The sequence below is a fragment of the Magnolia sinica genome, chromosome 4 (assembly GCF_029962835.1).
Source record: "Magnolia sinica isolate HGM2019 chromosome 4, MsV1, whole genome shotgun sequence".
NCBI lineage: Eukaryota > Viridiplantae > Streptophyta > Magnoliopsida > Magnoliales > Magnoliaceae > Magnolia > Magnolia sinica.
Window position 1 is genome coordinate 75,806,730 of NC_080576.1, and position 21,744 is coordinate 75,828,473.

At 39.7% G+C, this 21,744-nt stretch overlaps 1 protein-coding gene across 2 annotated transcripts; it reads right to left on the reverse strand.

The window, feature by feature from the left end:
* Positions 1-13,358: 13,358 nt before the first annotated feature.
* Positions 13,359-20,121, reverse strand: LOC131243236 (UPF0548 protein At2g17695). 2 transcript variants are annotated; one of them, XM_058242434.1, is made up of 4 exons: positions 19,888-20,121; positions 19,639-19,812; positions 19,339-19,549; positions 13,359-13,760 (listed from the first exon to the last, which is right to left on the reverse strand). In XM_058242434.1, exons 1-4 carry the CDS (start codon positions 19,944-19,946, stop codon positions 13,566-13,568), a joined length of 639 nt encoding a protein of 212 aa, XP_058098417.1. In that variant the 5' UTR covers positions 19,947-20,121; the 3' UTR covers positions 13,359-13,565. The 2 variants fall into 2 exon arrangements, with proteins under 2 accessions (XP_058098417.1, XP_058098416.1); XM_058242433.1 differs by having other exon boundaries at positions 19,339-19,558.
* Between the last annotated feature and the right edge of the window lie 1,623 nt (positions 20,122-21,744).

Here is a 21,744-nt window from a genome sequence, read left to right on the forward strand (position 1 = left end):
TTGATTGAATTATATGAATGCTTGAATGGATTGAATGTCAGGCATCTAATTGATCACACACGCACACATACAAATACTTAAGATCACTATCTCTTTTATAAATTAGTTACTTATATTGTTGTATTCTTTATAGTCCATGTGATTAGACCCACTTGGTTTTAAAGCCTAAGTGTTATTTGCATTCTTAGTTTAAGTTGGTAAATTCTTTTAATTAGGCAAAAGCTTTCAAGTGGTCTTATTCACTCCCTTCTAAGACTTAGCCGTACTTTCAAGCTCCGCTAAGCTTCCACATGTTATGGTAGACAACCATGCAATTTCAATATATATTACATGGATGCATACCATTCATCTCATATACATTATGTACATTCACATTATGTAGTAGATGGAAGTGTTTTAGGCCAAGTAGAACAAATGCTTAAGTGATGCATGTGCTTGTGCTCATGCTAGCATGATAGATAAGTTCATGTGCGATTCATGCAATATGCATTTCATCCAAATGTATGGTGCCCATGCTTGTGGTCTATGTTGGATATTTTTAAAAATTAAAGTTTTGGCATTGTTTATTAAAAATGATGGTGTATATTTGAAATATAAAAAGAGATTCTTTTCAACAAAATGAAATTTTCATTTCCCTCTAAATTCAATTACTTTGAAAATGTTACTGTTTTTTTGTATTTGGAAATTTTCAAAATTTTAATAAAAAGAGCAAGGTTAGATAGTTTGTTAAGGGCATCTTGACACCATAAGCTAAGGTTTAAGTCACCACAAAGATAGTGCTCCGCAGCATTCATTCACGCCTGCATATCACCTTTTTGGTGCACTTTGCATTTTACGTGTGTACACATAATCACAAGGAGCATGAGGAGCCTTAAGTCTCTTCCAATATTGCTTGAGCTTGAACCCACGCCGAGCCATGTACTAGTCACGAACAAAACAAAAGCAAAGTCAAAGTAATAGTATAATAGTAGTTCATGAGACCTGGAATTCCCATGTTCAATATGCATTATGTTAGCAGGTCCCACCCTCATTGAGTTAGGATGTGGATTGCCTGTGACACCCCGTCCCAGAAGTTCTTGCACTCAGAAGCTAAGTGTGGCCCACCATGATGTTTGCGAGAAATTCACATTGTCCATCCATTTTGCCAAATCATGTTAGGACATGAGCCCAAAAATGAGGCAGCTTAAAAACTAAAGTGAGCTAAAAAAAAAAAAGGAAATAGTGAGGATTGAATGTTCACTGTTGAAACATTTGTGGAGCCACGGAAGTTTTATATCAGGCTAATATTTTTGTGTTTTCAGTTCATCCCAGTAGAAATGATCTTATAAATGGTACGGAAGCCAGTTGCTATTAACCGCGGTCAACACAAATTCAAATAGATTCAAAACAGGTCAGGGAATGCCATGAAAAGGCATGTGATTGCTCTGACCTAACAAAGAACCAAACCAAAGGTCACCTAGATGCTTATATCATAGTTCAAAACCCAAGAACTTGACTAAACTTGATGTTCAGCCAAATCGGGTTGACACGAAAACTTGACTTAACTTGACTCAATAGTTAATTATTATAAATTTAAATTATTAGAGAAGTTAATAAATATTTAAAATAGACATATAGTATAAGTAATATAATACATAATATGTAATAACAACTAAGGATGTGCTCAACTAGTTAAGAATCCAGTCAATTGAGTTAGACTTGCTCCAAATCAAGGTCGAGTCGCTCTCAGCACCGAGTTCCTCGACAGCCTGACGACTTGGTTGGAAATCTCGCTGAGCCGAGTTGACTAGGCTGAGTTTCAGGTCGAGTCAACAAGTTTTAGGACTATGGTCTATAAAAAACAGCGTCCAGACTGGGATTTTGCATTCCACAACCATACATGCTCTCCAAAAAATCCTTTTTCTTTAATCCCATTTTGTGCTGATTTTCATACCATAAGTTTCTAGTTTTAGACAATATTGTCATTGCAAAAACATAATATAATTTTTCTCTTTCAATGTCAGAATCATTGCTAGGGTATTCAGGCATCAATCACCAACATTGTTTGTTATAGGCGGATTACAAGAGGTTGGTCATCACTAATCTCTTTTGGTGAATGGAGTATGGATGCTCTATACATATCAGATATATTTTTAGGCTCAATCCAATATCTATATTGGATGGATTGCATAAGTCTCCTTCACACCTGACATTGCAAAAGGAATTTAGGGATCCTAATGTAGGGAATTGATACAATTGCTTATGCTATATTAGTGGCTGACACATGTTATTGAGCTCTTACTTTAAGATTTAGTTGAGGCTGATGTACTTGGGAATCTACTTATCGCTTGGGACTAAGTTCAATGGCTAGATTTTGCTTCTGGGATGCTCCATTAAGCTAAAAAATGTGGCTAGCATAATCATATGTTTTCAAGTAGTTCTTAGATGAATTTTAACCGTTGGATCATTTGTTCTCGTTGTCTATTTATTTTTATGAAGCTTGATGAAAGTTTATTAGTCAAATCTTTAGCTATTCAATTTTGAACCTTTAATTGGGTTTTAAAGATATGAATTGGTTGCAACAGTTAATTGGAAGGATATGGATCTATTTAGATGTTTGTGTTAGGCAAAATTATGGGTTTTTGATGTTATATGGCATACCAAAGTTCATATGGTGGTGGAGCAACATAACAGGTGCAACGCTTAAACCCTAAGCCTCCTCCTATAAATAGATCCTATTCTCAAAGGAAAGAGGGCACAAGTCCTGGGCATACCATCTATCCGCTCCAAGGTGATGTCCACACACAGGAGAGAGAGAGAGAGAGAGAGAGAGAGAGAGAGAGAGAGAGAGATCCCCTCTCCCCTCTCTGGTGATGTCCAAACACAGAAAAGAAGAGGAGAAGAGTAGACACCCCACCTAAATTGCAAAATACTACTCCTGAATCATTGGTTGTACTTCGATATAACTGCCCCACTATCCCTTGACAACCGTTAAATGCTTAGCAAGACCAAGAAGCGGGACCCTCGGTTCATCACAAATACAATTACCGGACAAGATTAGGAGATTTTTGACCCACAAACCCATAATCAGAGCCAATAATCCGCAGCCGCATGAACCCATACCCAGTGTTCGAGTTGTCAATATCACTACAAGTTTCGCTGGACAGAGATAAAGATATAATATCGTTATCGCCGATAACTGGAAATGCAGGAAAAAAGGGGGAAACATGGAGAAAATGGTGGAATTTTTCAGTGAAACTTCAGGACATGCATGAATACACATTTATATATTCATGAATGAAAAAATTGCAAAAAGAATGCATTACATAATAAGTTTTCATTTAATGGGGGCCAAAAAGCATGCGATGCCATAAAAAATCACTTTAATAGCAACCAAAATGAGTTTATATATTACAAATGCAGCTGACATACAATAATTAAGACATGTAAAAGTGAATGAACTCAAAGATGCCAAATCAAGGATGGATTGGATTATCCAATCAGTGTGGTTTTTGCATGATAGAGATATACGTCACAAATCCACTCCTACAATCTGTTTTGAAAGGCCACAATAGGACAATGTTCTAAAAGTTAGGCAGATCCAAAAATCTGGTGGTGAGCCATACCACTGTTTTAATGGTGGGCATTTAATCACCATTGTTTCCCTTAATGTGGTCCACCTGAGATGCAGATCTGTCTCATTTTGGACTCATGCCTTAAAATTATCTATCAAAATAAATGGACGACATTGATAAAATATTTATCATTATGATGGCCCCACAGAACATCGACCCATCAATCCACGGATACAAACAAGTGGAACACACAATGGGAAACAGTGTGAATGGAACATCTACCGTTGAAAATTTCTTGGGGGCCACAAAAGTTTTGGATCAAGCTTGTATTTGTGTTTTCCCTTCATCCATGTATGTGTGATCCTATGAACAGGTTGGATGAGAAATAAACATCATTGTGGGCCTAAGAAATGTTTCAACGGTAGAAGTTATTATTCCAACTATTTCCAATGGTATGGTCCACTTGATCTTTGGGTATGCTTAAATTTTAGTCTCAACCCCTAAAATAAGATGGAAAAACGGATGGACGGTGTGGATAGACCAGATACATTCACGGTGAGCCTAATAGAGTTTACTCAGTACGCAGTCCAATTTCCCCATAAAAACCGGACGCGGGTTTCCTACGAAACCCTTCCGCGGGAAGTTCCTGCGCAAGGATTCTAGGTGGGGCCCACTGAGATGTTTGTTAGAAATCAAACCCGTCCATCCGTTTTTCGACCCCATTTTAACACATGCTACCAAAAATTAGGAGGATCCAAAACTCAAGTGGGCCATAGGAGATGAAACAGTGGGGAAAGGAATGTCTACCGTTGAAACCTTCCTAGGCTCCACCTTGCTGTTTATATGCCATCTAAACCGTTTATAAGATCATCTTCACTCAGATAAAGTGAAAACACTAAAAAAATTAGACCGTTACAAAACTTTTATAGCCATATAAATGTTTCAACGGTGGTCACTAAATATCCACTGTTTCCTCTCGTGTGGCCCACTTGAGTTTTGGATCCTCCTCATTTTTGGTCTCACGTCATAAAATGATCTTCAAAAACGGATAGAGGGGTTGGATTTCTCATAAACATCTAAGTGGACCCCACACATAATCCTTGCGCAGGAACTTCCTGCAAAAGGGGGAAGCGGATTGCGTACTAAGTAACTAAGTACGTTAAGCGTACTGAGTAAACTCTGTGGGGTCCATCGTGATTTACATATTTTATCTACTCTGTCCATCCATTTTAATAGATAATTTGATGGTTGGATCCCAAAAATGAAATATACCCAAATCTCAGGTGGACCTCACCACGGGAAACAATGTGAATTGAAATTCTATCGTTGAAAATTTCTTGGGGCCCACAGAAGTTTTGGATCAAGTTGATATTTGTGTTTTCCCTTCATCCATGTCTTTGTGATCTTATAAACAGGTTGGATGACAAATAAACATCACTTTCGGCCCTAGCAAGGTTTCAACGGTGGAAGTCATTATTCCCACTGTTTCCTTTGGTGTGGTCCACTTGAGCTCTGGGCGTACTTATATTTTGGAATCAACCACTAAAATGATCTTTAATAACGGATGGACGGCATGGATAACCCACATATATTCATAGTAGGCCCAACCGAGTTTACTCAGTACGATAAAAGTGTATTGAGTAACTCAGTACGCAATCCCATTTCGCGAAAGGGTTTCGCAGGAAATCCACGTCCGTAAAAACCCACCCATCGTGAGGCCGTTTTCGAAATGGAAGAGTCGGAAGGGAACCCTCAAAACCCTAAATTTCCGAAACAAAATCTCTCCAAAACCCTAATCTTCAACAGATTCTTCGCCGAAATCATCTTTAGGTTTGAAATTTTTGACGTATTCGAAGAAAAAAAGTAGAAAGTAGAGATTAGATGACACCTACGGCACACCGATCAATCAATTGGCCCACCGCAATTTCTATTCACCGATCCTCTTCTACGATAGGCCCTCCTCTTCTACAGGTACGGAAATCCGCGAGTTTCCCCATTTCCCCCCCTTTTTTTGGGATATTTTTCTTATTTACGTAACGCTCCAATGTTATTGGTCCTTTTATCGTTGAAAATGGGTTGTTTGTCACCAATTTCTCGCTGACAACTCGACTTTTCGCAAAAAATCGATAAAATCGCCGAAAAATCGGCGATATTAGGAAGAGAAACGAAAAAAGAGAGTTTTGGTGTCGCAACTCCAGCGATACCGAAATTATCGGTGATAATTCGATAATATTGCCGATAATTTAAACACTACCCATACCCATGCATCACTTTGTTAGAATTGCACCTATATATTCAAAGAAACTTTGGAAGCCGACCAAAAGAGAAAGAATACAACCTAAGTAGAGCCAGTGAACATCCTAGATTGATTGTAGACCCTATAAACCTGGATTTAGCTAGGAAAAAGACCCAAAAGAGGAGAATCTTAATATTCATAACTTATAATGTGGATGCGCTTGATTTTACTTGTTGAACGCTTAAATTGATACGTAGTTTGATCTCACATCATTCATCCTAGGCTAGTTTCACTCATCCTACATCAAATTTGGTATCAGAGTGAGGTTCTAGCGTAGGTTAGTGTTCCCCATTTGTACCTAGAGTTGTTAGGTGCATTTAGAATCTAAGAGCATCCCATTGCATGCCTAGATTAGTATCGCATTAAGCATTGTCAAATCTGAATTTTTCATTGCATTCATCATATCATGCATATAGAGTCTAGGTTGTCTTTCCTTAGGGTCGTTGAGTCTATGCAAATGCGAACATGTCGTAGTTTTGGTCTATTCCCCACCATGAACCTGTATGATTGCTGAGGCTCTCAAAAAGATTAACCATCGTCTAACGGCCACTAAGATGCACAATAGGACCATTGCCGCACAATTGATTGCCAACAACCAGCGTATCACGCAGCTAGATGCTACCTCTCATAGTACCCCAGTCACTGGGGAAGACCATCAGTCTCAAGCAGGAAAGCCAACGGATGAGGGCCCAATTGAACAAGGTCCAGTCCCAATAAAACTCATTAGGGGACATAATAGAAACTTTGGTTAAGGAGTAGGTCACGTAGGACCGCGCGCCCGTGCGCCTCGTGGAGATTCGCAGGATCGTTACGACACTGAGGACATAATTATGAAGAGCGTCAAAGTTGATGCTCCCAGCTTTGATGGCCGCTGGAACCCAAAGCATTTCCTTGACTGGGTAGCTAACATGGACCACTTCGTTGAGTGACATGATATGTTAGATCGTCGTCAACTGAGATTCGCAAAAATGAAGTTGATAGGTTAAGCCAAGCTATTCTGGATCAATACAGAATGGATGGTTGTGCAGTGTGGAGATGAGCCCATTACATCATGGGTTGAGATGAAAAAGGTCCTTAGAGAAAAATATCTCCCGCTTTCCTACCGTCAGCGTCTTTTAGACCATTGACAGTCCTTGAGACAAGGGCCAATGTTTTCACGTATTACATTGCCAAGTTTGAGGAATATATGATGCGATATGACATCGATGAGCACCCTTCAGTGACTCCGTCTCATTTTAAGACGTACCTTTGAGCTAACGTTAAGCGTGAGCTCATCCCTCATGATGTTGGTACACTAGAGGAAGCCTACCTTAGGGTAGAGGAGCTTGGGCGATACCAAGTGCAACCAACCATGAAGCGGTTTGGGGCTAGGGATTCCAGTGGCAAGGTTACTCCTTAGGGAGCCAAACTTAACCCTAGAAACCAGACTAAGGCCCCAACCAGTGCTCCCACCTATAACAAATATGTTAAAGGTAAGGGTCTAGCCAACACTAGTTCAAAGGGAAGTGAGCACATGCAATGTTACCGTTGCAATAGCTATGGTCACCTCGCAAAGGAATACCCGAACAAAGAAAGAGGTAAAGCTCTTATGATAGATGATATGATAGATGAGGCAGATGAGGATGGTCAGAGCGATTGTGATGTAGAGGACTATGAGCCTGACATTGATGCTTGTGATGAGGAGTTTGATGAGCAGGAAACCCCGACACTTGCAATTGTTAGATGCGTTTTTGCCCAAGCTAAAGAAAATGATTATTAGAGTAGGAGCACAACCTTTTAGACTTATGTCAAGTGTGGAGAAAAGAATTGTAAAGTGATCGTGGACAGTGGTAGCTATGCCAACGTGGTATCTACCAACACCGTAAGTCGACTAGGCTTGAAAGTCGAGTCTCACCCTCAGCTCTACAGAGTGTCGTGGATTGATGAGTCCTCCATTCCGGTTTCATAGCGATGTCTTATCCCCATCTAGTTTGGATTGTATAAAGATTTGTCGTGGTGCCATGTGGTTCCCATGGGATGTCGGCCACTTCATCTTAGGTAGGCCCTTGTTGTTTTATTTGGATGTTACAATATTCGGTCAGTCGAATATTTTTAAGTTCATGTTTTAGGGTAAGAAAATTAGATTAAGTCCCCTGCCACCCAAGAACACCCTGGAAAAGGAGGCCACCAAGAGGGGTAATCCTGGTACTTCAAGGAAGTCCAAGCCTAAGTCTCTTCATATTATCTATGCGAAAGAGTTCGTGAAAGAGACCAGAGAGGATTCAGAAGTGTATGCCCTTTGTGACTAGAGAGGTTACACCCCAAATTAGTGTAAAGTTGCCTAGTGAGGTGATTTCAGTGATGAATGAGTTTAGAGACATTTTTCTTGATGATCTCCTAGATAAGACATCCAGCATGCCATTGATCTTGTCCCTGGGTTGACTCTCCCAAACCTCTTTATTACAGAATGAGCCCCACAAAGCATGCGGAACTCAAGAAGCAAGTCGATGGGCTTCTGTGAAAAGGGTTCATTCAGGAGAGCATGGGCCCATGCGTTGTGCCGTCCCTTCTAACGCCCAAGAAGAATGGCACGTGGTGCATGTGTGTGGATAGCAGGGCCATCAACAAGATTACCGTCAAGTATCGGTATCCCGTACCGTGTCTTGACAACATGTTGGACATTATGGCCAATGCTACCATCTTCTCTAAAATAGACCTCAAGAATGGGTATCATCATATTCACATTCGCCTAGGTGATGAATAGAAGACTGCCTTCAACACGAAGGATGGGTTGTACAAGTAGCTAGCCATGCCTTTTGGGCTGACCAATGCACTAAGTACATTTATGCGAGTAATGACCCAGTATTGAGACCCTTCATGAGGAAATTCCTAGTTGTGTACTTTAACGACATCCTTATTTATAACATAACTAAGGAACAACATCTCCATCATATGAGGCAATTGTGTGGGATCCTTAGGGCAGAGAAGTTGTATGTCAACCTCAAGCAGTGTTCATTTCTACCCAATAATGTCACCTTATTAGGTTTTATTGTCTCATCTGAAGGCATGTTTGTAGATCCTGAGAAAGTCAAGGCCATAGTCGGTTGGCCTCAACCGCACAACATTCATCAAATGTGTAGCTTTCATGACTTAGCAACTTTTTATAGGCAGTTCATTTGAAGGTTTAGTTCCATCATGGCTCTCACTACCGATTGAATAAAGAAATGGCAGTTCCAATGGACTAAAGCAGCATCTAGAGCATTCAAGGAGATTAAAATCAGGATAATTAAAGCTTCTGTCATGTGACTTTTGAATTTTTTCAAGGTTTTTGAGGTTACATGTGATGCGTTTGACCTATGTATAGGTAGAGTGCTTAGTCAGGAAGGGAATCATGTCGCTTTCTTTAGTGAGAAGCTAAATGAAGCAAAACAAAAGCATTATACCTATGACAATGAATTCTATGCAGTAGTGCAGTCTTTGCATCATTAGTGACATTATTTGTTACCACAGGAGTTTGTCTTATTCTCTGACCATGAGAACCTTAGCTCCCAAAAGAAGTTGAACCCAAAGCATGCCAAGTGGGTCAAGTTTCTTCAAGACTACACTTTTGTGTTAAAGCACAAAGCCGAGGTCAAAAATAAACATGTCGATGCACTGAGTCGTAGGGTCGCGTTACTCCAATCTATGAGCATGTGAGTCACTGGGTATGAGATATTAAAGGAAGATTATCCTAGTGGCCTAGATTTTGGAGTGGTGTACACATCATTATTAAGTGGTCATGATAGGGGTAGTAGTGAGTTTGTCTTGGTCAGTGAGTTTTTGTTTAGAAGCGATAGATTGTGTATACCCTATACATCCCTTCGTGACTTTCTTGTCTGGGAGCTTCATGCTAGAAGGATAGGTAGTCATTTTGGGCGTGACAAGACTATTGCCCTTGTAGATAAGCGTTTCTATTGGCCAAGTATCAATCAAGATGTGGCCAACATTGTAAAACAATGTAGGACTTGTCAGCTAGCAAAGCAAAGAAAGTAGAAAACATAATTATATACTCATTTGCCAGTTCCCCACACCCCATAGGTTGATGTTAGTATGATTTTCATGCTTGGGCTGACCAAGACGATAAAAAAACCTGATTCCATCTTTATGGTTATGGACCGTTTTTAAAAAATGGCCCACTTTCATTTCTAAAACATTAAATGCTACTAACGTGACTAAAATATTCTTTGGGGAAGTAATTCATCTGCATGGTTTGCCGAAGACCATTGTGTCAAATAGAGGTGTGATTTATGAGTTATTTTTTAAGAACTCTATGGCACGTAATGGGAACTAAGTTATAATTCTCTTCAGCATACCATCATCAGACTGATGGTCAGACAAAAGTTGTCAGTCAAAGCTTAGGGAATCTGTTACGATGTTTGGTGGAAGACCATATTAGGACTTGGAATGCGGTTTTACTCATAGCTGAGTTTGCATATAACAGTTCAATCAATAAGTCCACAAGAACGACTCCATTCGAGATAGTACTTGGGTATAAGCCTAGAACGCTTATATATCTCATACTTATGTCTGTCTCACGTAGGCCATTTGAGTTCGCAGACACATTTGCACGACATATTCATGATTTGCATAGTGAGATCAGGAAGCACATTAATGCTAGTAATCAGCACTATAAACTCTTTGTAGATTCACATCATAGGTTTAAGGAGTTCATGTGGGCAATTACGTCATGTCCACATTAGGCCCGAACGATTCCCATAGGGAACCATGAGGAAATTGTATGCCCGCAGTGCAGGTCCATATAAAATTTTGACAAGAGTGAGCCTTAATGCGCATGTGGAAAACCTTCCATCTACCATGGGCATTAATGACACATTCATTGTGGAGGACCTTATGCCTTGTGACAAACGCACACATCCATCTTATAACCCTCCTACAGACTTTTCTCCTACCCCACGTGATGGTATTCCTGACCCCAACCCCAGCCCAGGGCCTTTGCCAGACCTTGCTTCCCACCCGTTGCCTTCTCTTCCATCACTACTTGGACGGAAAGAAGAGAACAGGGATGTTTTGGACCATAAAGCGGTCTCTACCCACCATGGAGGATATCAGAAATACATCGTGAAATGGAAGGCCAAGCCAGAGTCAGACAACACCTAGATTTCAAAGGCAGAGTTTCAACACATTGATCCCAACCTCCTCAACCACTAACACAGTTCTATTTCACCAGTGGTGAATTCTTCTCAGCCGGGGAGAATTGATGGAGACATCAGAGGGCCTACTCAAGTATACCAGAGGTAGAGGCGCTCACCGACATCAGCACAACCCTCTCTGTGGATGAGAGACGAGTTCCAGATGGGGCCCATTGGACCACTTTGAAGACCCCACATTGAGATGATGCATGTGGGCTGCTTAGGAGACATTTTTCATCATAGATTTTTATTCTCGTGTCGATTTGACCGTTGGATCTTACCGATCGGGCCATCTTGGGCCCTTGGACCCTGATCTTGCTTTATTTATGTTTTTTGTTCTTTTAGGATTTATTAGATTGTTGAGATTGCACTTACGTGTTTTAGCGTGCTTTTTTTGGATTATGGACCATAATACTTAAGTGGATGGTAATTTAGTAATTTGGGAGGGGGGGTAACCTTAATGGTGTTTTCAGTAAAATAAAACAAAAGACTTGTTTTACTTGAGAAAAGCCCTCCTTCATCTTTCTTTAAGGTTTGTGAGAAAACCCTCCATTCCAATTGGATTGCGGAAGGGCTAGAAGATTGATTGGTGGTGGACTCTTCCGAAGTTCTCTTCTTCCTCTCTCTTCTCCAATAAAGTACACAACTCTCTTCACTTTTCTTCTTCTTCTTTTTTCTACAACTCCTCTAAAACCAAAACTCTTTCATCCCACATCCATTTTTTAAAAAATCTTTCCCCATCAAACCCATCAAAATCAACCATCCATCGAACCCACATGCACGTCTATATGTGCGTCTGTACGGACACCCGTACATTCGTATGGACTGCCCTATCCCCTCCTTTTTACATCTTATTTCTCCTTACATCATCCTCCACAGCCTTTTGCTAACCCTAGCATCAATCTTAAACCTAAACCATAATCCCCAATTTCCTAAATCCCTTAGTCCCTAATTCCTAAAATCCCCAAACCTCGATTCCCAATTCTCAAAACCCATTTTTTTTTAAAAAAAATATGATTTTCAAATAAACCAATTTTCCCGAAATCAGATTTTTATAATGCCATTGTTTCTTCTTGTGAATGTTGCCCTACCCATGCTAGATTGAAAGTCCCAACTTCCAAGCTCTCGTGATATTTTATACTTTCATGCACCGTGTATGTGATAGCCTAGGTCCATTGACTGATTAATCTGAATTTTTATAACTTATAATGTGATTATGCTTGATTTTACTTGTTGAACGTTTAAATTAATACGTAGTTTGATCTCATATCATTCATCCTAGGCTAGTTTCACTCATCCTACATCACAGCATGGCTCATAGATACAAATATCAAATCCATCCATCAGCAAGGTCACATTATGCAGATGTTATGGCCCAAGAATCAGGTTCATCTGTTAATCAGGTGGCTGCAATTTATGAAGAAAATGTATAGTTAAAGAAGCATGTATTAAGTTTTCTGAGTCATCCACCTGTTTTGAAAATGGTTACCCACCTGATTAGTTGAGTCATCCTGGTGGGACGGCTTGGATATTGCAGTTGTCTGCCACACTGGCACATGCGGTTGCGTGGAGACGGTATCCCTTGTACACAAGTGTGGGCTCAGCAAATCTCATTTATATACGCAGCCATAGACTGTCAAAAAGCTGATAGAACCCTGCTTGAATGCTCAGGGCAGGGAGGTTGCCTCTGACTCTGCCTCGTGCATTTCTTGCCTAGAAGACCATCAACTCTGCCTCGTGCATTTCTCGCCTAGAGGACCATCAACGACAACGGGTATGCAGATTTGCATTCTAACTCAGATGTTCTGGTATTCAAACTTCTATTCAAGTTCCTTTTCTTTTCTTTTTTTTTCTTTTTCTTCTTCTTTTTCTGCTTTAAGGCCTGTTTGGGAGCTTGAAAAATAAAAGGAGACAAAGTTACATTTTCTTTGCAAGAAAGCATTTGGATTGAAGAGAAAATAAACAAACCCGGGGGAGCGCAAGGAAATTCTTTTAGGACTTCTATGAAACCACATTCTTAATATTAAAAAAATTGTTCTACACCAAAAAGTAATGCCGATCGGGAAAAGAGTCATTTCTTGGAAACTAATTTTCACCTAAATACTTTCCAAGCACCCAAACAGGCCCTAAGGAATTTCTATTCTAACTCCTTCCATAGATGTTCTGTGTATTAACTAGGCTTTTTGGTTCATCATATTTTGACAGATTATGAAGTTGTTACAGGAGGCAGAGTAATTGCTAAAGCTGCATAGACAGGGAAGAATCTGCAATGAAAGCAATTCTGAAGTAGAACCAGGATTGCAGAGAAACAAAAAGTTGGACAGACAGGAACAATGCACAAATTCCAAACAGGCATATGGTTTATTAAATCAGGAATCCAAATACATGCTACATATTGAAGATCTCAGAAATCATATAATTGTAGGAACCAACATCAGAGTTCTGATGAATGCTTTGGGTGTCTGCATGTGTATCCATTTCCCATACACTTTGGTATATTGATGATATAATATAAGCAGTTGTAATACAAAAATATCAGTGATGCTATTACATTGCGCACTGTTGAGCATTGACATGCTTCACAACAGATTGCATGGATTGCTGAGTGAAGTACTTTTGCCTTAGCTGGACATATGGGTACCCAATAAATGACAAAAGGTGTGCAGGCTTTGAGAATGAAAGGATTTCATACCAGACCTGGTTTTTCTCATCTAATTCGACTGAAAACCGCTCTTCTCCAGCCTGCATGAAACAGATTCACGACAAACATCATTTATGGACTATGGTTTTACTGTTTAGCAGATAACAGCACATGCTATAGTGGAAATAAAGATGAAACCAAAGATTGGAGCCATAGCCAATTGAATTTAGTGAAAGGAAACATGATATAAAGGCAGACATGCAGAAGTTTGATCCTCTATAGCTAAAACCAAGAAACATGAAAGTGGAAGAGGCATACATAAAACAATATTATTGTATTCCATGATTCAAGACCACCAAATAAAAGGAATTCAGACTCGGTCATGCAGCTTGATGATTGAGAGCCTCAATTAACTAAACAGACAAGTTAGAATGGGCAAGCCTCCAGTGAAAACAAGAGAGAAAATGTAATAAAAAAAGTAAAAAAAATCAAGACACAAGCTGAGTCTTTAGTAAAGAAACAAAAGTCATAATGAAGGAAAAATTCATTAACGTGTTTCCTCTTGCTTCATAATTAATGCATACTAAGAACCTAGCACATCAAGGTTATATTTGGAAAAAAAAACAACTGTTAAGCCTCGGTTCTTTTTTAACAAATAACATATCCACAAAAACAAAAAAGGGACAGACATTGTCCAATACAATCCTAGATCTAGAACCCACTCCTATGGAAGGCTATCTGTAGGTCTTTTGATTGACATAGAAAGCCTGAGATATATCGAAACCTCTAGCCAGATCCTGAATTTCCTATAAATTCCACAGGGACATAAGCTATTCCTGGAAATCCAATAGATAACACTAAAAGGAATCAAGGCCTTACTTGATTCTGATAGATGGCTGATTGTGCGATCAAGCCCATCCAAGGTTTCGGATTACAGATCAGGCTAATCCAAGGGTCCAAATATCCAATCAATCCATCCAATTGTTTAGGTTGAAGATCAGGCTTACCCAACTCCCTCCCTCCCTCTCTGTTAGTCGACCAATTGTGAGGCCCATATGATGAATAGTCCACGTGTATGTGGGCCCCACCTTGATCCATCTCTCTCAGCTAGTTGAACTGTTGTGGAGCCATGGACCCCACTTTCATCCATCTCTCCCTGCTAGTCAAACAATTGGGGGGCGATAGGATGAATAGTTCATGTTCATGTGGGCCCCATCTTTGATCCATTATTCATAGATGTGCCCACAAGATGGATGGTCTAGATCCACAAGTAGAACTTTTGAATAAAGATTTGGACCCTCCATTTTGTTGGCCAATGATTGGATGGTTAGGGGCATCACATCAACGTGATTCTTCATGATTAAATTAGATGATTTTCATCATGAACTATCTGGGCCGTCCATTATGTTGGCCACTAAATGGATGGCTAAAGATCATCATATCAAAGTCATTCTTTAGAGGAACAAGGGCAAAGATGGGTCCACAACATTAGTGGTTTAGATCCAGGAACAAACAACTTTTGGTTAAATTTTATGGATTGTCAACTTTGTCGGGCATTGATTGGATGGCTAAGATCACAATCAAAGCGATTCCTGAGAGTAATGGGGATATTATGGTGGCAACAATAGGATGAACGGTCCAAATCCATGTTCAGACAAATTTTCCATGAGCTAGACCATTCATTTTGTTGGCCATTGCTCAGATGGCTAGGATCATCAAACTAAAGCAATTCTTGAGATGAACAGGAAAGCAGAGATGGTGCCATTGGGTTGATGGTTAGATCATGATCAAATGACATTTTTTCATAAATGATCTGGATCATACATTTTGTTGGACATTGATTAGATGGTCAAGATCATTATATCATCACGATTCTTGAGAGGAAAGGGGAACTACAGGTGGGGCCACAAACATGGACGGTCCAAATCCATGATCCGACCTTATTTATTGTGAATGGTTTGGACTAACTTTTGTTGGCCATTGATTAGTGGCTAGCTCATAAGAACAAATTGATTCCTTAAGAGCCATTTAGAGCCAAATGTGGGCCCCCTTATGGATGGTCCACATCCATGATCGAACTTTTTTGTCAAAAATTATCTAGACTTTCCATTTTAATGCAATTGATGGGATAGAAAGGAACATCAAATCAAAGCAATTATTGAGAGGTAGCCCAGTAGAGGTGGGACCCACATGACGGATGGTCTAGATCCAAGATTGGATCTTTTTTTTCAAAGAATTGGACCATCCATTTTGTTTATCATTGGCCAATAGATATTGCTCAAGATAATTGTTAGAGGTCATGAGAAACTGATGAATTCCCATGAAATGCATTATCCACATCGATAATTAGACATTTAAGCATGATCGATTTGGAAGCCATCCTAGAATCTATTCTTCTACAATATTCACATCCAAACTCTTTCCAATTCATTCTTTTCAAAAAGATGATGACTATATTTTACGGGCCAATAGGAAATAAGAATAGGGATCTTCTAGAGGCTTCCTTCTAGAAGCTTCTTTGGAGGGATTGAAGCCTATAAATAGGCCTATTAAGCCATACATATGAACAATAAATCCTTGATAAACTGACTGATTAAATAAAGTATTTGTTAGTTCCTTGATGGAACTCTAGCCTAGGAGAGTGATTCTTCTAGAATCTAGTGGTGCAATGACTCTCGATCACCTTGGTGTGACACAATAGGGTTTTCTTTGTGATTTGACTCCATGTATCCATTCTTCTTTTCCCTTTATTTTTATTTTATTTTCTACTTCAAGAAGAGAGATCAGCCACAAATGGCTACACTGGGAGGATTGAATCGTCTCCAAGGGGTATGTATCCAATCTAGGCAATGCAGTTCAATTCTTCAATTGTGCTACATCAACACTGGTACCAGAGCCACAATCTAGAATCTAGTGGCGCAATGCCTCTCGATCACTTTGGTGTGACACCATAGGGTTTTCTTTGTAATTTGACTCCATGTATCTATTCTTTTCCCTTTATTTTATTTTATTTTCTACTTCAAGAAGAGAAATCATATTTTTTGTCACTACAATGGGAGGATTGAATCATCTACAAGGGGTATGTATCCAATCTAGTCCATTCCAGTTCAATTCTTCAATTGGGCCACATCAACTCTCGTATCAAAGCCAAAATCTTTGCTTGGGAGCTTGTCTCGTTTTCAATTCTTTTATTTTCCTCTTTCCCCATATCTATCCAAACCTAAGATCTTACCCCCAACTTATCCTTATCCAACCTGCAATTCCCCCAACTTATCCTTATCCAACCTGCAAATCATAATCACAATTAATCTCGATTTGCAAAAAAAAAAAAAGAAAAAAAAAAGGTCAATTACTGGCCCCTGTTATTTTATTAGCACAAGAATTCGAAAGGACAAATACAATAATGTATAGGAAGATGAAATGAGTTATGTAATGATGTAAAATATTATTGGAATTTATAGAGCTTAATTTAGCATATATAATGACTACTTATAAATATGAGAGGAAGGAATGTAGAGAAAAAGAGAAGGGGGAAGGAGTGTAAGTAAAGAAGAGAAAGAAGTGAGAAAATTGTGGAAAATTAATTGTAGTAAAGATATTTGAATGAAGTAAAGAAAAGTTCATTTTTGAAAGGAGACTCTTCAAGTAGGATTGTACATCTCCAAAGTCTACTTTTGTATTTTAATTTGCTTATAGATTACTTCCCCTATATATTTTTTCTCACCATTTTTTTAATTAATAAATTGGTATTAGAGGCGAAGGTAACAATCGATATTGGCTAAAAAAATTGAAAATGGGGAATGTTTGATGAATTGATATGAGAAATGGTAATTTCCTGAAACAAATCATGATTTCTTGAAAGAATAAGTTGAAAGGATTCACTGTGTGGGTGAGACTGAAATCTCACAAATGGATCAAGAGTGTGACCCAAGTGTTAAGTGATTTGAGTGTGATTTAAAAATCAACAAAAATAATAGTTGGATTTGGAATATGACCAAATCAAGCATATCGGAAAATGAGTCTGATCGAAGATTTGGAATGGTGAGAGGGTGATTAGCAGATAAACATTATTCAATGTAATCCAACTTCATTATCCAAGAGTTTTTTCTTTTCTTTTCTTTTTAATGAAATGTGTGTAATGGATGGTGGTTAGAAAATCCACAATGTTGGATTGGCCGGAGTAGGTGTGCTACTCATCATGATTAATGTAGGTTCAGGGTAACCCACATGGATGGCCATTTTTTTATTATTTAGAGATTGAGAGTCCAATTAAAGCTTCTATTCTGTTCAAGATAGTATCGTAGGATGGACCAGATCATCAGTTCTCGTATGTTGCAATGATATGATTCATAGGAGGACAGTTCACACACGCACGCACACACACAACATGTGACTCTTAGCACAATGAAGGGACTAGCGAGAAGGGATCATGAAGATTGAAGACATCAATGGATGCATACTAGACTTGAATAAAAATTTAGAAGAAGAAGAATTTAAGAAAATAATGTTTCTCGATCAAATAAAGAAATATTGCAAAAGAAATGTTCGTGTTAGCGATTAAAGAAAGAATTAAACATTACTAAAAATGAGTATTCAAGGTGCAACAGCAAAAGAAAGAATTAGAAGCAACAATTGCAAACTTTTCCAAAGAAAATCAAGATCAATTCAAAATTAAGGGGGAATTTTGTTGGGCAATAATTTTGAAAAAGAAAATTAATTAGAGAGGGCCCCCTGTTCTTTTATTAGCTTAGGAATTTGAAAGGACAAACATAATGATGTATGGAAAGATAAAATAAGTGTATGGGAAGATGTAAATGTTATGGGAATTTGTAATGTTTAATTATTAGGTTACTTAGTTTAGTCTATAACTACTTTAAAATATGAGAGTGAGGATTGTAGAGAAATAGAGAAAGGGGAAGGAGTGAAAGTGAAGAAAGGAGAGAATTGAGGGCGAAAAAAAAAACTACAAAAAACTACTTGTAGTAAAGAGATTGAATTAAGTAAAGAAAAGAAGTTCATTTGAAAACAGCCCCTTATGGTAAAGTAGGAGCTCTGTATGACCTTATGGCCTTACTCATCCAAAGTACTTTAGCATTTTAATTAGCTTATAGATTGCTTCTGTTGCATATTTTCTCACCATTTATAGTCTATTAACATGAGGAAGCATACGAGCACCTTTATCATGTAAACAGTTTGATTACCCTCTCATTTGATCCTTCTAAAAGGTATTTGCCTGAAATGATATCCTTAAGAGTATGGATTAAGATTTTGTCTTGTGTTTGTCCAAATGAGATTTCACTGGAAGTAATTGTATTTAACAGGTTGGTAAGAGATATTCAAGTTTGTGGAGATTATTTGACTAGTAGTATGCTTCCAAATCTCGACTTGCGAGAAGTTCCATTGTGTGAAAGATTGTGACAATTCATGGCTAATTTTTGGCAATGAAGTTCCATGCTCACTGGAGGAATGCTTACTTCACTGTTATACACTCTCGGAATCTCATTGCTCCTAGAGAAATGCAAAGTGTCCCTAGTATTTTCTCTTACATCTATGTAGCAAGATTAAATTCCTCACATGGGCATATATTCAAACATATCATGTGGGCCTATCAGTTGGGAGGAGAAACCACACAAGCAGCAGCGACAAATGCAAAAGGCAAACACTTGTAATACTACTAACCAGCAAATGGCCATGAAGGGTACCGCTACCGAACCCAAAAGAGGCCTTGGTGAGCTTGCGATCAGCGGCACTGCTGTTGCTGCTGCTTTCGTCAAAAACATAGGCTACTTGAAGGGGCATCATGATCCAAGGGAGAAACTCCTTGACGCAGACACAGAACTTGGTTCCGGTCTGGAGGGAAGTCTTGGGATCGACAAATGCCCATTTCAAGCTGAAATGCCTGAAAAATTGCAAAGAAGAAGAAGAAGAAGAAAGAGAGAATAGAATAGAAGGAAAGAAAAAGGTCGGAAATAGGGGTACCTCCAGGTAAGGAGAGCGGTCTTGGCATGGTTGTAAGTAGAAAGGCCAGAGCCAAGTAGGATGCGGGCCTCGTTTACGAAAAATCCATCTTTGGAGAGTTCTTGTTTTTGGGAGGAAGTTAGAGTTTTGGAAGAAGCGCCTTCGTATTTGATGTCGTAATTGAACCCTCCCGACCTAAAATATGCATACAAGAAGACGGGAAGAAATAGAGAGAGAAGAAAAAGGAAAGATGGGTAGGTTATTACTTACTTATCAATGCAGATTTTCTGTTGTTGAGGAGATGGCCGCTTCCAGCTCAGGAACAACATCCTCTCTCTCTCTTATATGAGTTCGTTGAATAGGCTCAAGCCTCTTGCTATGAGATCACGCAATGCCAAGGAAGGCCAGCCAATCCAGTCGGGACGACTGTATGTGTGCCATTGATCACACCATAAGGGGCGTTTGGCCCATGGGTTTAAATGGCATTAGGTGAGGGTGGGTTTTAAGATCATGATTGTAATGTCTTGTTCGGGACTCATATAAGATATGGGTTGTGAAGCCCCTTCTTGGAATCAGCGCCGGGGAAAGGGTTTCTATCTCGTGTGACCAGAGCCGAAAACGGATTGGCTACTCCCCCTACCACTAGCCCGGTGGCTGGTGGTTGGTGCTCTGTGGGCCCACCATGATGTATGTATTTCATCCATTCCGTTCTTCCATTTTTACATATCATTTTAGGACTTTTACCCAAAAATGAGAGCGATATAAATGTTAGTGGACCACACCACAGGAAAACAATAGCGAATGGATATCCACCATTAAAATCCTCCAAAGACCCACTATACTATTTATTTGACATCCAATCTGTTGATTAGGTCATACGGGCCCAGATGAAGGGAAAAAACAAATATCAACTTGATCGAAAACTTTTATGGCCCCCAAAAGGTTTCTAATGGTCAACGCTCATTAAAAGTTGTTTCCTGTAATGTGGTCCACTTGAGATTGGGATATACCTCATTTTTTCCTCATACTAAAAAATAATATGGAAAAATAGATGGACAGCATGGATGAAACACATACATCATGTTAGGGCCCACAAAACATCGACCACTAGCCATTGGCAGGTGGCGGGGGAGTAGCCAATCCGTTTCCAGTGGTCGGTGCTACGTGGACCCCACCATGATGTGTAAGGCCCGTATCCTTGCCCGTACCGTCCCGTATGCCTCTACGGTCCTCCCGGTCGAATTCTGGCGACCCGCGACCTGTAGATTTCATTTGCGCTCGATCGTGAGTCACACCCTGTACACCCAAGTCAGTTCGACCCGAGACCTGTGCCATTGCGACCATGTCATCGCTACGATTCCGATGCCGCGTCTCGTGCGTCAATCCGACATCTAGATCCCAAGATATGACTCATGCACGATCATAGCGGTGGACCGCACGTTGCGGGCCATGGTGTACACGTTTCTCCATAATCATAATGAGGATGATGTCATCCTAGGGATGACATCACCCTATTCTACAACCTAACCTACCCCCCTACCTAGCCTACCCCATAAATGCTCTTTTTTTCTTTTTTTCTTTTTTTCAACACTCATTATTGCAAGCTCTTACAACCCATCCTTTCACTCTTTCTATCATCTCACTTTCTCTCTCTTCTTCTTCACTTCCATGGCTAGCCATGGACGTCCCAAGCAAGCTCCATTTTTCAGCCCTCTTACCTTTAGATCCCTCCTAATCTAACCCTTAGAAGCCCATCTCCACCATTGGAAGGGGTCCTAGAAGGCTTATGAACCCATGGGAAGAAGAAGAAGGAGAAGATCATTGTGGGTGCTTTTCTCTCTCTCTCTCTCTCTCTCTCTCTCTCCTGTTTATGGCCCACTTGATGTGCGAGTTTATCCATGCTTCCCGGAGTGGGACAACCTTGCCGTCCATCAAACAGGGCTCACCCTGCTGACCGTCCGACAGCACCATTGTTGCCCCTTTTTGGGCAAGCCCTGGTTAAAGGGAAGCCATAAATAGCAGCTTGATTCTAAGCTGGGTGGACCACCTATGCGGACCCCACTTTGATGAATGCGTTGTATCCATGCTGTCCCATTATGGGACCCATCTTGTTGACGTCCAGCAGCA